At 44.7% G+C, this 16,151-nt stretch overlaps 1 protein-coding gene across 1 annotated transcript in view; it reads right to left on the bottom strand.

Annotated features, from left to right (window-relative positions):
* The window catches only part of STT3B (STT3 oligosaccharyltransferase complex catalytic subunit B), a 49,612-nt gene extending 42,724 nt beyond the window's left edge, over positions 1-6,888 (bottom strand). The window contains exon 1 of the mRNA XM_040550448.1: positions 6,554-6,888. Coding sequence (XP_040406382.1) covers positions 6,554-6,840 — 287 coding nt within the window. The 5' untranslated portion in view covers positions 6,841-6,888. The remainder of the gene's footprint in view (positions 1-6,553) is intronic.
* Positions 6,889-16,151: the final 9,263 nt, after the last annotated feature.

The following is a 16,151-nucleotide window of genomic DNA, read 5'->3' as shown; positions in this document are numbered from 1 at the left end:
TTAAGAATACCCCAGCTGGATTGCCACGAACAGCCCAGGTGAAGATCAGAAGCTCTGCTCAGCTATAGGGCCAGAAACAAAGTCTATCTGTTGGACATACTACAAAATTTACTGCAGACGTAAAGAACAGGAAGACTACAGCAACAGTCCTGCTGCTTACTTGTCCTAAGTTCACTTTGTTCCCCGAGCAAGCGATAAGTCCAATGGCTAGAACAAGTTTTGCTAAAGGAGTTTACAGTAATAAAAAATCTGCACATGCCCTGCTCCAGAGTGCTCCACAGGCTCCACAAGCAGCAGCTTTATCAACTCCGCTAAGTAGAAAGAAGCCCTCGGGACTGGCTCCAAATGTCACTACAAATGTACCTCAAAGGGCTTGCATGAACAGAATTTTCAAAAATTGAGGAAACTTTCCACAGCACAAGCACAGACAGACAGTAAATGGGAAAGAATCAGACTTAATCAGGAGAGAGCCCTATGGAATAGCAAGGACATCCCCCTAAATCCAGACTACCCCCAGCCCATATTTAAGCTATTAGCATCTATCGGATTTTCAATTTTCCTGCAAGATTTACTGTCTAAAACTCCCCCCCTTCCCACCCCAAATCCAACACGAGACAGATTTAAAACATGAGAATTGGGATTACAGGTTGCCATAATCAGAGACTATTAGGGAGAATTATGATAGGAAACAAAAGGTAACCTTTATAAACCACCCTGACCCTATGTAATAGAATCCCATTTCTGTTTAAAAAACAGCACATGTTAAGCTGCTCGCATAATGGGGTATCTGCCAAGAAAAGCCCATTCAAGGATTTTCGTCGTAGCATTCCCTCAGTAACACCTGACTAGCTACAGCATTTGTTGAAGACTGTTTAAAAAAATCACGGCATTAAAAGCTAAACTTGTCGGTTCAGTTCACCCCAGCCTACAGAAACCATTCCGATACGTTTTCCTTTTCCAGTTTTGTTCCTCTCTCCACAAATCAATAAAAGGGTCAGCATTTTGCAAGCACCATTTCCCCTCCTGTGTTTTCCAGGAGGTGGCTGTAAGGACAGTCCCCGTGCACACCCACTTCCCACACAGGTTTTATGACCACTGCCCCTCTTTCCCATCACTGCACCCACATGAGGCTTTCACCCCAACTGAAGGCTGGGCTACTGAGGAAAGAAACAGCACCTATTAACAGTAAAGGGGGTAGAAAACAACAGTAGAGATGGAACAGATTTGATTCTCACACAATTGATAGAGACTTGTTGAGGCTACAAGGGGAACTGCTTTGGTCTACCCTGATCAAATTCGAGGTCTCCATTCTCACAGTGTCTCTGCTACTCCTGCAACTTTGCCCAATGTTCTTTTGCCAGACTGCCCTCCATCCATTAAATTTCTAATATTTACCACTTTCTGCAATTTCCAAGCAGCAAAAGAGTCTAGTGCAATCAATTTCACTTCTTGACTTCACACCATATCAACTTTCCAGAAAAGCTCACTCAGCTTCAAAACCTCACTCTCCAAGTACCTAAGCATGGAAAGGATGCTCACGTCCCTGGACATACAGGACTTGGAAGCTTACAATCTAGAAAGCACCAAAAGTCAAAGACGTGCCCACGCCGAGGGAATTTTCAAATATATTCCTATGAAGTGGAAATAAATAGAGTATTTCTCATTTCACAGAATCAAAAAGCTTGTGAACGAAGAAGCTATAGTATGTTTTCAACGTGAATCTCTTGACATTTGCCAGCATCTCAAAATCAATCCAAAGTGATTACATTCAAACCAGATTGGAAATGAATGTTTTCCCAAGGTCTGGGAGTTGTCAAAGATCATCAACAAAAGGAGGTGGTTGGGAAGTGGGAGGGAAATGTCTCCTAAACAGAACCACGTTCACGCGCTCACCTTCAACAAGAGTATGCGAGGGGCTGAGAGCCTCCAGGAAGACGGCAGCTGGAGGTGGCGGTGACCGCCACCACTCAGGAACGAGACATTTACCGTGCAATCTGCTCTCTGCCTAGCAAGAAGAGTCACTAGCAGGTAAGCGGTGGCCAGATGAACTATCTGGGTGGGCCACATGCACCTATAGCCTACAGATTGAGCGCTGTTAACTGAGATTATCAACCACTTACAAACACTGTATCATCCTCCTGACTTGATTTCTTTCCCCTTACGAACACATCAGCTTAAGGTACTTTCATTTGCTGCTACTTACCCTTCATCACTCCAGTTGCTCCACTCTTAACGTGCTGTTTTTACATGTATGCATATCTCTAGCCTATCACTCAATCTGATTTTGTCCTATAAAATCAGTTGCTATTTACTTTCTCTCCTAACATTCATATTCTTCTTCAGAAATAAGAAAGTGAAGTGCAATATCAAAATTGATCGTGGGCAGGTTCAGAGAACTGAAATGTTACAGCATTTTGACAATGTACCTCATTGAATCAAGTCGCCGAGTGCTTTAGAGCAAGCACAAAGGAAAAAGCAGGACTGCACAGTGGGTGACAGGAAAACTCCTACTCCAAAAGACAACCATCAGACCCACTAACTACAACACAAACCTACAGCCTTACTCTCTCCCAATGAAATCAATACATTTGCACAACCTCCACTGTTCGATCAATTCCAAACACTTCTCACGTTCGCTTGAGTCACACTCTGGATTTTAATGAAGCTTTCATATCTTCTTTAAAGGTGTTAATTTAAGCTTCCATTAATAAAAGAAGAAGTTCCTAACAGCCCAAGAATCCATCTAGCAAACAGGACTTGAGCCAAGCAAAACCTTTCTGGCTGTGCTCAAGGTAAAATCCTCATCTCCCTCAACCTGCCCACCTCTGAAATGCGAGCGATCACACCGGCCTTACCTTTATGTCTGCCAGTTCATCGCCAGCCACCAGAGTCCGCTAATGGCAGATGACGGTATCAGTGACAAAAAAGTAGACTGCTATCTTATCTCCACACCACACTTCCCACTAGCACAACAACGTTACCTCAGTGAGGTATGACGAACAACGGCCATCCTGATGACAGCTAAAAAGCAGGCAGTCTGAATGGATCGATGGCGCCAGGCTAGAAGAGGCAAAGACACGCACGAGATCGCTGTGATACTGTCTGGCACCATAAACGGCAGGACCGTGGGCCACGACACTGCTGCTAGCAGCAGGCAAGCAAACCTAGCTGCCACCATCAGGCTGGTGCTGCGTATCGCACGGGCAAACAGGTACTGACGGGGTCTCACGTGCAGGCACAAGAGTTTCTGCATTCCAGCAGAAGCCAGCTCTTTCACTCCTAAGGTACCTGCAGTTTTCAAGATGTGCTGTTTAGTAAGCTGTTAAAATTCTCAGGGAAAGACAAAAGTTTGACTTGATGTCATGGGATATGATAAATGATTCAGATGCACTTCTTACACGTGACAACGGTAAGCACTGTGCACGCAGAGAATGAACAGCACTGTTCTGATAGCGCTCACTGAAGACTGGTGCTGCACCAAAGGTTGGTGCCACTTTAGTCAGCGGCGATGGCAGCGTGTCACAGGAGGTGACTGCCTTGGCGGATCTACCTACCTCACCTGTATACCGACACACGTGGCAAATATTATGTGTAGGTATGATACGAGCAGCCCCATGAGACAGCATAGCAGCACGCTGGAGCTGTGCTTTAGACACAAACCAGCACGCAAGAAGCGCAGTAGTGCCTTCTCAGCTATTCCGTAATTTTGGGTGCGTTGGCTGGGCGGCCATGCTGCCATTTCAGGAGCATCCGATAAAAGGAAAGGCGCAACGGGACAACTGAGTCAAGTGCACTGCTGTACTTCCACTTGAACTTCTTTCACTCTGCACTTGCAGGTACGTAGCACAGAAATCCAGCTCTTGGTTCACCCAGCTGCTGCATCAGCCACCAGGTGAACCAAACTTCAGGTATGAAACCTGGCCATCCCGGCGTACCATGGAACAACTTTCCAAGCTTCAAGTTCTCGGCCTGATAACGAAACCCTGAAGTTAAATGCTGAATGCTTTGTCAACGGCCAAGCGCAGCTTGAAGTCAGTGCTGCCTCACTCCACGCATCAGCTCCCCTGACCTAGGAGCTGCCAAAACTTACGCACGTTTTTCAAAGTCTCTGGACTACCCCAACCGCGGGAAGTAAACAAAACGTGGGAAATAAAGCGGCCGTACTATATGAAAAAGGTATTCAGCGTGAAAGAAAGCAGTAATCCTAGTAATGACAAACAGGTCACAAGTTTATAAGGCAGTATGCTGACAAGTTTATAAGGCAGTATGGTGACAACAAAATACCAGCTTGTTTTTTTTTCCTCGCACAGGCACTGTATTGTAATGGAGATCAAAAGCAAAAGCTGCCCTCTCTCTACTGCACCGGACTGTTTGGACTGCATTTAGGTCATTTCTAGAAGAAATGCCAACTGGAGAAATTCTCAGTAACTAATTTTACAAAACAACCCCCCCCCCCCATTCCTCTCCAATAAAAACCTAACCCTACCATCAGAAACACAACTCAGACAGGATGCTAGAAAAAACACAGTAATTGATTTAATTAACCTGCTGATAACCCAAAGCAAATCTCCCTCTCTTTCCACCCTGGATGTCCTATGTTTCTTATGCCCACATCAGAAAACAGAATTCCTCAGTAAATGATAAAACATTCAACACCTTAGAGGCCACAGTATTTTTGCATTCAAAAGATTAACAGTTTTGTTTAATGCTCCTCATTTTATCAAATATACCTCAGCTTTCTCTCATCACAAAACAAATACTAGATAATAGATGGCCTATGCCCTATACAAGCTTCACAGAAAAAGCTAAAGTAACAGAGAAAAACGTGGAATTGTTTCACCAGCAAAGACTGTGGCCACTGTCCTAAAGAAAAAAGAAAGCAGTTTACCTGCACAAGCTGCTAAAGTAGTTAAAAAATAAAATAGGGCACTGCTTCTAATCTCTTTCCATAAGCTCCTTTCCCACATCAGATTCAGATTTGCAAGACCCTTATAACTGTGAAAAAACGCTCATTTCTAGCCACTCAACAGTATTTAGGAACATCACCGTTTTTCGCTCTTTCCACCAATACTGCTGCTGCAATAGAGAACACTTTTTTTTTTTTTTTTTTTTTTTTTAGTTTCTACCATTTTAGGTTCTCTTTCCTACTAATTAACTTAAGTGCATTTGCCTCCACCATTTCTGGCATGCAGCAACATGACACTGGCATGGTTCTTGACATTTCAACTGCTTCCCACAGACCTGCATTAAAAACAATGACTTTTGTCAACTTCATCTATTCTCTAATTAGCAGAGCTCCGCGCAGCAGCACAGGCAGCAACGCCTTCTGCGTGCGCTCTGAGGAAGATGACTCTGCATCAACTTAGACGTTATTAAAACCAGAAGGCTATCTTTACAACCGCGATCAGGACTATGAACTTAACCCTCACAGCACGTTTTCAGTGTCCTTCAACACTTAATATCAAGAGCTACCGAACACTGTAAGAGTTCCATTCGTCTGCCGACGAGCTTTGATTATAGAACTCAGATAAAGTTGTACAAAGACGTAATCTGCACGTTTAAAAAAAAGTTTCCTCCATGGCAGGAGGGGAAGATTTTTTGCTTCAATTTAGATCAGAAAAGCCTTAAAAACTACTCCATAGGATGCAACCCCAGGCTCACAGCCTCGCTGCAGACGCATTTAGCTGTGCTCCCCATTGTTAACTTTATTAATTGAAGTTTGCATTCCTTTCATTCACGTTTGCAGAAAAACACGTAAATTATGGGCAATTATGTGACGGTTTGCAGATATTTTGCTTTCACATCACCAAGCGTGTATTGCTTCATGCAACGTTTAAAAACAAAGTGATTCCTTGTTCTCCATCCCCTATTTCGTGCCACGGTTCGTGAATGGATTACACGGGAGAGGGGAAGGAAAGCGGCGAGAGGAGGAAGTGGTGCTTGTGAAACTATCGCAGCGGAGCGCGTGCTTTGCGCAAAGCGTGGAATTTCGGCCAGAGTTGTGGATTTCGATAAATTCCACGCGGGATTATTCGCGAGGCGCTTGCGGACAAAGCACCTCCTTCCTTCCCGGTGCGATCAACGCGGGGGCTCCAGGCTGGAGGCACGGGGCTCGCTTTTAGGCTCCGGCCCCCCCTCCGCCGGGGGACGAGCAGCCGCGCTCCCCCCGGAGGGGGGGGGGGGGGGGGGGCGAGAGAGCGAGCTTTGGGGGTAAAACCGAGAAATTATAATAATAATAATAATAATAATAATAATAATAATAATAATAATAATAAAAAGGAGCGACGTGGGGAAGGCAGCTGGCGGCGACCCAACGCCCCCCGCCCGGCCGCGACCCCCGGGGGGCTCCCTCAGAGCCTCCCCTCACGGCCCCGGCCCCTCGCGGCGCCCCCGGGCCGCGGCGGGTCCCTCACAGCCCCCATCCCCGGGGGGGCGGCCCCGGGGCTCCGGGGGAGGGACGAGAAGGGGACGAGGGGGGGGATGAGGAGGATAGGGGGGACCGAGGGGGGCAGGGGGGCGCCCGCCCGCCCGCCCCGTCCCGCCCGGCGCTCACCAGGGGTCGAACTCGTGGATGATGCTCTCGAAGCGGATGACGGCGAAGAGCCGGGAGCTGAAGCCGGCCAGCCAGGCCAGGAAGAGGACGGTGAAGGAGAGCAGCGACTGCCAGCCCGCCGGCTGCGACAGGCCCCCCGACAGCCCGCCGCCGCCGCCTCCTCCTCCGCCACCGGCCGCCGGGGGGGGGGCGCCGCCGGCCGCGGCGCCGCGGCTGTTGAGCGGCGGCGGCACGGAGTTGGCGGCGGGCTTGTGCCTGCCGCTGTCGGCGGCCGAGTGCTCCGCCATGTTGCGCCCGCCGCTCCCTCGCAGCCTCCCCGCCCGGCGCGTGTGCGGGGGGGAGGAGGGAGGGGAAGGGGCGGGCACGGGCAGGGGGAGGGCCGCTCGCAGCCCCGGGCAGGGGACGGGGAAAATGGAGGCGGGGAGCGGGGGAAAGGGCGGAGCCCCCGGCCCCGCACCGCCCCCTCCCGCCGCCGCCGCCGTTTGACATTGCCGCCCTCCGCCCGGGGCGGGGCGATGCGAGGGGGAGGGGCTACGGGGAAGGGGCGGGGCTCCAAGGGACCAATCGCCGCCGCCGCCCTCGCAGCGTGACGGCCTGTGGCAGAGCGACAGGTATTTAAAAGGGGCGGGGCGAGGCCGGGCGGCCAATCGGGGCGGGGAGGGGGGGAGGAGGGGCTCGCCGCTGGGCTATTGGCGGGGGTGGGAGAGGGTCGGCGATGACTGACGGCTCTTTGGTCCAATGGGAGGGGAGGAGGCGGGAGGGTCACATGGCGCTGCTCTGGAGCTGCGCTCCCCCCCTAGCGGCCGCGGGTGCTGGCGCCGCGGTGGCTGCCGGGAGTGGTAGTCCGCGGGGCGGGGGCGCGGCCGCGCGAGGGGCGGCTCCAACGGCCGTAACGGCCCCAACGGCCCCGCCAGCGGGGGGAGCCCTGAGGCGGCCCTGACCTGAGGCGCCTCGTGTGCCGTGCGCCATTTTGTGTACTGCGCCTGAGCACGGCTCAGGGAAAGTGCCTCGCACTTATAAGGCTCAGTTTTGCTGAATCTGTCTCTTAAAAACATATATGTAGGTTTTATTTATTAGTATTATGTATTTAATACACTATTCTTTCCCATTCTTGTTAAAACACATCAATAATACATCCAAGAGAAATTAAGTCAGACATCTGCCCCCTTTCCAGTGTCATCTCTGAGGGCTTTCTAATGAGCTGCCCAACTCAGGCGTTTCACCTGAAGGATTTCATTTTTTTAATTGGCTCACGAACAAAGAGCAAAAGTGTCTAGAAATGTGTAACTATCAGGTGTTTTCTAAAATGATTTAACGACAGGCTCAGCGCTGGCCTGCTGCTTGGAAATGAGCACGGTGTTTCCATTCGCGCAATTGGATCCTGTCTTGTGGTAACGGCAATTCAAGCTCAATCAGGCAGTAAAGGAGCTGCTTTAAGTGGCGGTGTACGTAGAATACATTTGTCTTTTCTTCCCCCACACCCAAGACCATCTCCTTAGATGTTAAGGAGCCAAAATGGACTGATGATGCACTGAAAAAAATGATATAAATCTTCTTTTTATGTAAAATTTATTATCAATGTTATCATTCCTTAATTAGAAATGTGTTTTACTTAAAAATCATTGCAGATCATGGTATGGACCAAGTTTCATGGCGTGTACTTTAAATTTCAGTGCCATAACTTTTACTTCCGACAGGGATGTTATATCATTCTGACCATACTGACAATTTTTTGAGCATAGACAAGCCCGGACAGAGCTTGATTTATTTCAATGCTGACTAATGGCAAAGTGCTTCTTTGTCCTTGGTAACAAAAAATATTGTTGCCTATTCATTTTCAAACTGTTCAAAGTCTGTACTGTTGGATACGTGAGAGCTTGGGTAACAAAATTAAGTGGTTATAAAAGCACCGTTCTAGTAAAAGCTTTTATGAATTTTTCTGTAAATATGCTCTTTGAACTTTTATATAAAATAAGGTTTAGTAGCCTTACAATAAAATTGATTGAACAGATGCACACAGATAAAAATTCACAGAGTCGTGTAGTTGGATGGAAGGATTCAGTGATTTTGACGACATACTGCCATGTCATAAATGCGAAGTGTGTTTCCGTTGAGGAGATGCAAAGCATGTCTGCTGAGCAACAGCATTCAACCCATACTTACTACAGCTTGGTGGGGAAAGAGGATTTTTCTCATTTTTTTTCCCTTTATCCTCTTGTGCTCTTCCTTTTGCTTTAAGGTAATTTGGTTTGACTTGTTTCGCTGTGTTTGGTGGTGTTTCATTTCAACACAAAGTGACTTCAAAAGTCTTCACATTAGTCTTCACATTAGTGATTGAGTAGTTGGCTTTGTATAACAATTATGAACCATTTTGCATACAGAAAATGAGTTTCCTATTCTGAGCATGTATCCAAATGCCTTAAGGGGGAAAAAATCTTATTTAATCTTCAAGCTTCCTTAATAATGGAATTGTTATGGGGATAATGCCAAATGCAGGGGTCATATAATGGGTTTACAAAGTGAAGCATCTTGAAAGTTGTAGATCTGTGTACAGGAAAATGTCAGATGGGAGCTCCTCCTTCCTCAACACAGCTACCATGTATTGCTGACATTCAGCCTACTGTTGAAGGAATGTCAAACAGAACTCATGCAGAAGAATCTAGACGCATCCATGTAATAAATTATTAATCAGAAGTACAAACTCATGGTGGGGGGAGATGTTTCGTGCTTCTCACCAAACTATCAGCCAGAATTCGGCAGTGTTTATTCACAGGAGTAGGTATCTTGGTGTAGAAAGCCACAGTTAGCAGCTCAAGTTTAAGGTGAATAAGCAAGTCACTTAAATGGTCCTTCCATCTCTTTGGTCCTGCAGATGAACCAGTTAGTAAGTTTGGTGTTAAGGTTTCTGAAGATGGCTTTGTAAGGTAATGGAACAACACTTCCTCAAGTGAAGGATGTTACAATGTACGTGGTACAATTGAGCATAACTTAATGTGCTAGAGGACGCTCGATTTCAGTGATGTGCTCAGTTAAATCCCTGGATGCTCATTGTTTAAAAATGTATGGCAGGGTTTAATTGAAAGAAAACACAATGCTATTGCACATAATTATCCTTGAGAATCTGAACATTAACGCATTTAAAAATAGCTATATATTAGTCTCCATATTAGATAAAATGGCATGAACTTAAAATATTTTTAAACTCGGTTTAATTAAGCAGGTGCAACCTTTCTGTGGATACATTCAAATCACTTATGTCAGTTGTAAACCGATGCAAGATTGTCTGCAAAGGGCTCTGCACCTGTGTAACTTTAATGAGTTTTTTAATTGATTTGAATTAAACTGGTGCAACTGTTGTGTTTAGGCAAGGCCTTAATCTAGCAGTGATTTCAAAAATAACAGTAGAAACTTGACTTGTTCCTGATAGTGTTCTACTGTGATTTCCTTCCTTTCCAAGAATTTAAACATGCTACTGTTCCTTCACCTCTTCTCCTATCTTAATTTTCCTGCTTAGTTTCTCTTTCTGGATAACTGCACTGTGATGAAGGTTGCTGAATTTTGCGCATGCAGACCTGCCAGGAAGCACAAAGGAAAAGGCAGGACTCAACACCTCTTTTCTCTCCTTATCCAGCCCCTGGCATATTCTTCTGCTGCCAGCAGCTTTCGTATCAACCTTGTCTTTACCTCTTGGGGAGAATCAGGGCTTTTCCTTCGGGGAGCCTGGTACCACCTCTGCAAAATCCCCATCCCTCGTTAGAATAACTGAGGCACGTGCTGGCCCTCTCTTTCAATAAATCACAAGTACCATACTCAACATTTTATGTGTGTGTATTCTTAGCTACACACAAGTGCTGTGAAGCATTTAAAACCTGTGGACCTCTGAAACACCATTCTCGAAGAGTTATTTTATCATCTCTAGTGTTTGCAAGCACCTTAATCAGAACTTGGTTGTTCTTGGCAAATGCTGAAGCCAAGTGTTTTTGTAAAATGTTTATTTTATTCCTTCTGCTAAGAAGGAATGTGCTGCTGTGGGGTGATCAGCGAAACAAACAAAAAAACAACAACAAACCCATAATTTTCTTCAGGGGCATCCTACATGGCCATTTCAAACAGCTGAATAGTGATGCTTAGCATGTAAATGCTAAGTCCCCAGAAGTCGTAGTTACTGGATCTTATTAATATATCATGTTAGAACAGCAGAGCTGCTAAAGGACACAGCTGGAGAGTAAAGCTAGCCTTTGGGGAATGCAGTGAGAGAGATCCATTTTAAATGTAGGGGATATGGCACTGCTTAGTTGTAATTAAAGTGAGTTTTGTCACTGTGTTGAAGTGAGGGGGGAGGGCAGAATACAGGAAAGAGGCATTCTGCTTTTAGCTGTAACGCCAGCCGCATGTTACAGCATCAGAATAAGAAAGATGTGTGGAAACTTAGCAAAGAACAGAGGGAGAGAGAAGAAAGAAGATTATTTTTATGTTGTTGTTCAAAGCCTGTTGAAATTGGTGGGAGTTTTTTGCTGCTAGGATTTTGATCACCCTTCAGTCGCATTTTTCTTCTTTGCCTCCCTCACCAGAACACTGCACACAACTGCTGATTGGAATTGAATGTAGGGGAAGAGGGTATTATTTGCACATTGTCTGTAAACTATTACTCTTTCATCAAAGTTTAACTCTTCTGATTTTACTTTGGCCAATAAATCTGAGGAGGTTTTGTAAGTTGGAAAGTTCAGTGGTGTTAAAGATACTGTTTTCAGTGCACTAGCTAACTCAGTAGGAAAAAAAAATGAAGATCATGTAGTATAATATCAGCAAAGAATTCCCCATGCCTGAAAAATTTCTCTGTAAGTATTGTGCAGTATTTTTCTGTAATTGGGTTTGTAGTCTAAATGTGCCTAGCCTTGAGGAAAGAAGTTATTTTGCAATGGATTGTTTCTAGTGCTTTTCTGTTGTTAGCAATTCAGACTAATCATTGTCTTCTTTGCTATTTTCTACACCGCTTGTAGATATTCTTCTAGTCAACTGCTGCATTAATAACTGCATCAGAATTGCAAAAGAATTTAAATGATTTTGTTGTGGAATGAACTCTGCCAAGATTCACAATGCAATACAAAACAGGAGCTTATGGGTGCTTTGGGACAGTGTAATTTCAACCCAACCTCACATACAGATCCGAAGGACTCCATCATTGTCAAGAAGAAAATTCAGCAATGACTACTTTATGACTTTATAGGATTTAAATTTTTTGGCTGCTGCAATGGCATCAAAATATTTGACTGCTTCAGATGTGCAAAAACTGCTGTATTGAAGAAAAGTTACTAAGAGGATTTCTGTACACACGTGGACTGAGAGACTACATTTTGTGATGCCTAATCTGTTGGTCTTCAGTTACTAACACAGGAATCTTTTTATGAAAGACTGTAGCACTTGCATCCCGGATTTATTGTTGTCCAGTGGAATTTATGGCATGTTTATTTATTTTTTAAACTATAGAACTATAACGCATCTTAATGTTTAAAATCCTATCCTGAGGAAACGCTGATCCCGCAGTAGTTAATCTATAGTTAATATATACAATTATATAATATATACAATTATATATAATATATACAATTATATAATAATATAGTTAATATATACAATTAATCTATACAGCTAAACTCTCCTTTGCATTCCTTATTTTGACTATTTGTTCCACTTTTCTGGACCTTTGGATACTGAAATCCCTGTTGATAGTTTACGCCAGTTGCTCCCAGACCTAAAACCCAGTTAGTGTTTCAGATTAGAAGTTCTCTTTTAGGAATGTAATTTTTAAAGGAAAGCAGCCACATACATCTGAGGCAAAAACAAAGATGCTTTCTCTTTTGACCATATAAGAAGCAATGCTGCAAAAAACAGAACCAGAGGATAAATTCTTCTGCCAAAGCACCTGAGTCATTGTTCAAGTTCTGGACAACACAGTCCATTCCGATGATTCCTGCTATGTATGTTCATATAACATGCAACTCAAATCATGGATTATGGTTATTTAGAGGTGTATACATTGCAATCTCCACCTTTAATGTTGCAATGAACTCCATTCTTTGCCAATGCTCCAGCATGTACTTGTCCATGGCTCACAGTCCCTATGGGAGGTGCCTGCTCTGGTGCAGCCTTATGCATGGCCACGGTCTCTTCAGAGGTGTACCTGTACCTGCTGTGTTGTGACCTTACCGATGGGCCACCGTCCCTTCAGAGGTGTACCTGCTCCAGCGTGAACTTATCTGTGTGCCACAATCCCTTCAGGGATGTGCCAGCTGCAGCATGGACATATCCATGGCCACAGATGCTTTGAGATGTACCTGCTCTGGTGCGGACTTCCCCACAGTCACAGACGCTTCGAGGCGTACCTGTTCCCTCATGGATTGAACCCCAGCTCGCAGTCTCTTTGGCTCAAGCTCACAGTGGAGTTCCAGTGTGTCCAGTCCAGCAGCAGCGGACCAGCAGCAATGCCCTGGCCATTGCCAGCCGAGGTGCGTGGCCGTAGCTGTTAGCAGTGTTCCCAGGCACAGAAGAATAAGGTAAGAAGTACAGCGAAAGCAAAAAGCAGCTACTAACAAGCACTAGATAGTAATGTACAGTAAGCGTAAGACAAGCAAGCCCCATGGCAGGCACAGGAGCCTGCCGATTAGTAGCTGAACAGCTCTAAGTTCAGCCTAGCACGCTCCAATGGAGTCTGTTGCTATCTTGAACCCCTGGAGCCCCACGTTAGGTGCCAACAAAGGGCTGTTATGGTTTAACCCTGATAGGCAGCTAAGCCCCACACAGCCACTTGCTCACTCCTTCCAGTGGGGTGAGGGAGAGAATTGGCAGGGTGAGCAAGCAAAAATTTGTAGATTGAGATCAAGGCAGTTTCATGGGTAAAGGAAAAGCTGCATGCGCAAGCAAAGCAAAATAAAGAATTCATTCACTACTCCCCATCGGCAGGCAGATGTTTAGCTGTTTCCAGGAAAGCAAGCTTCACCATGCACAGTGGTTCCTTGGGAAGACAAATGCCATAACTTCAAACATCCCCCTCCCGGCTCCCTCCTCCTCTCATCCAGCTGTTATTGCTGAGCATGATGCCATGTGGAATGAAATATCCCTTCAGTCAGTTGGGGTCAGCTCTCCTGGCTGTGTCCTTTCCCAGCGTTTTGTGCACCTCCAGCCCATGCACGAGCAGGGCAGTGTGACGAACAGAAAAGACCTTGATGCTGTATGAGCACTGTGCAGGAGTAACTAAAAAATGGGTGTCCTATCAACACTGTTTTTCATCACAAATCCAAAATATAGCACCGTACCAGCCTCTACAAAGAAAATTAACTCTATCCCAGCCAAACCCAGTACACACGTGTATGTAGTTATGTCTCATCCCCTGCCTGATTTGAACGTGGCCTGCACTACTTATAACAATGGAGTTCTAAGGATGACTGTTAGGAGTTGTTGCTGTGGCAGCAGAGAGGACGGTTCAGACATTTTCGTTGTTGTCTTTATTATGATTTAAAGAAACAAATTGGAGTCGATGTGAAAAACAAAGCTATAAATGTCCCAGGATTTTCCCCAGACAGTCATCATTGAAAGGAGGTGAAATTTGGGAGCTACATTACTACCTAATGCCCCTATTATATAAAATATAAAGTTCGTCGAGATTCAGCCCTAGGAGTGGAAGCGCTTTTTTACTAGAACATTTGTACTCTCTGCATCAGAAGAGGATTTAAACTGCGGAGAAGCTGCCTGTCCTTGACGGGCTCTCAAACTGTGTTGAGAACTACGCTCAGTAGCTCATCAAAAGATGATGAGAGTTCTGGATGAATAAAATTGTCATGGGGGTTAATGTTGTCTCATCAGAATGTTTTTTGATATAAAAATCTGGCTATATCTTTAGATCTCATTGCGGAGCTGGCTGGAACCATCTGAGCCCAGCATGGGGCAGCCCCTGACCTCTTCCCCCAGAGGCTGCCCCTGGAGTCCCCACTACCCAAACCTGGCTGCATACACCCAGTGCAGGTTTCCAAGTCCACACAGGCAGGCTGGATAGGGAATGTAACCAGCCTATCCTTATTGTAATATCTTTTTGCTGGTTACCAGGAATTTTCTACTTTACTCAAAGATCTTTTCAATGTGTACTATTCTTGTTTAAAGAGCATCACACATTTAGTACGTTCAGAGGCTGCACATATTTATGGAGTCACACAACTTTTTAAAGGATATCATTTATTAATATCAAGAAATGAATTCAGGAATTTCTAAGTTAATGAACCTCATTTTAAAAGAGAAAATACTCCATTATCTTGACATACAAGGTTTAATTTGCTGCTTACATCTCCTTCATGTGACTTCCACTTGAAGCAGAGATACACCCCATGGTTTTTATTGCAAGCAGATGGTAAGATTTGTGTGGAAATCATAGGCAATTTTTATTGGTCTGTTAATTACTGGCATTTGCATTATTAGGCATGATAATCTTTTCTTATTTCTGCAACAATTACTCTTCTGGAGAGAAAAGTGACTTGTATTCATCTGTGACTTTCTTGTTTTTTTTTCTTTAATTCAAATAGTGTTAGACAACAAGGAGGACACAGTTCAAATGCTCTTTCAACAGCAGTAGACTACTCAATGCAGTCACTACTGGTTCTCACAGGCAGAAACTAGGAAAGTTGTGGATATTAAGTACAAAGACCGTCTTTTACTTAATTCTCTGTTTAGTTGGGATAAAGCTACGCTTCTGAAGCTCAGCCAGATCCTCTGGAGTATTAAAAGTACTGTCTGTCAGCATAATACGATTATGTTTTGGAGTCCTGTAGAGACTCCTAAAATTCAGAAACACAAGGTCAGACCCTGAGTGCTTTTAGGTGTGCAGTCCTGAATTGCATTCATTTATGATAGCAAGGAGTTGTCTCTGTATCTGTCACATACTAGAAAAATCTGAAGAACCACAGATCCCCAGCAGGATTAAAAAATTAAATATCAATATTTCAGTTCCTCTGTCTCCATGTGCTATTATCCTTTTGTTCATACAAGCCAACATCATGGCACCTAGTTTCTCGCTAAGGAAACAGCCCTATTCAGCTTCTTAAGCACCAATACAAAATAGTTTTGTAAGAAACGTGTGCAGTAAGCTTTCCTTTCCTCCAGAATGAGAGATACATTATAATCTTAACTTGTTTTATCCATCCTTGCCTGAGAAATGAATACCTCTCAATGCAGGTTTTTAATGTGGTAATTAGACATTCCTGTGCTTTATCTTAAGTTCATTCTGGAAGCAGCACTCTCATCATTCCTAACCATCGCTTTTTATTAACTGTTGGGAAGCCACCCTTTTTGTATATTGGGAGATTAACTGTAATTAGATTCCATCTCACTAAAGCACTGCTATGTAAACCACTTCACCTCTTGTTTAATTGAGAAACTGAACGTGGAGAGGCTTTATGTTAACAAGGAAAAAATGAATATTTAAATTGGCCAGAACGGTATTATGGCTCTTCTGGGCCTCTTAGCACATAGTTACAGGCACTGCCTCCTTTCCTATGCTTATGTAGTCCTTATTTTCAGGTGTCTCCACAGCTTGAGAAATGCTCTGGAGTTA

Source organism: Cygnus olor, chromosome 2 (genome assembly GCF_009769625.2).
Source record: "Cygnus olor isolate bCygOlo1 chromosome 2, bCygOlo1.pri.v2, whole genome shotgun sequence".
NCBI lineage: Eukaryota > Metazoa > Chordata > Aves > Anseriformes > Anatidae > Cygnus > Cygnus olor.
Note: the sequence above shows the minus strand (reverse complement) of the source record. Positions and strands in the feature narration are given on the sequence as shown.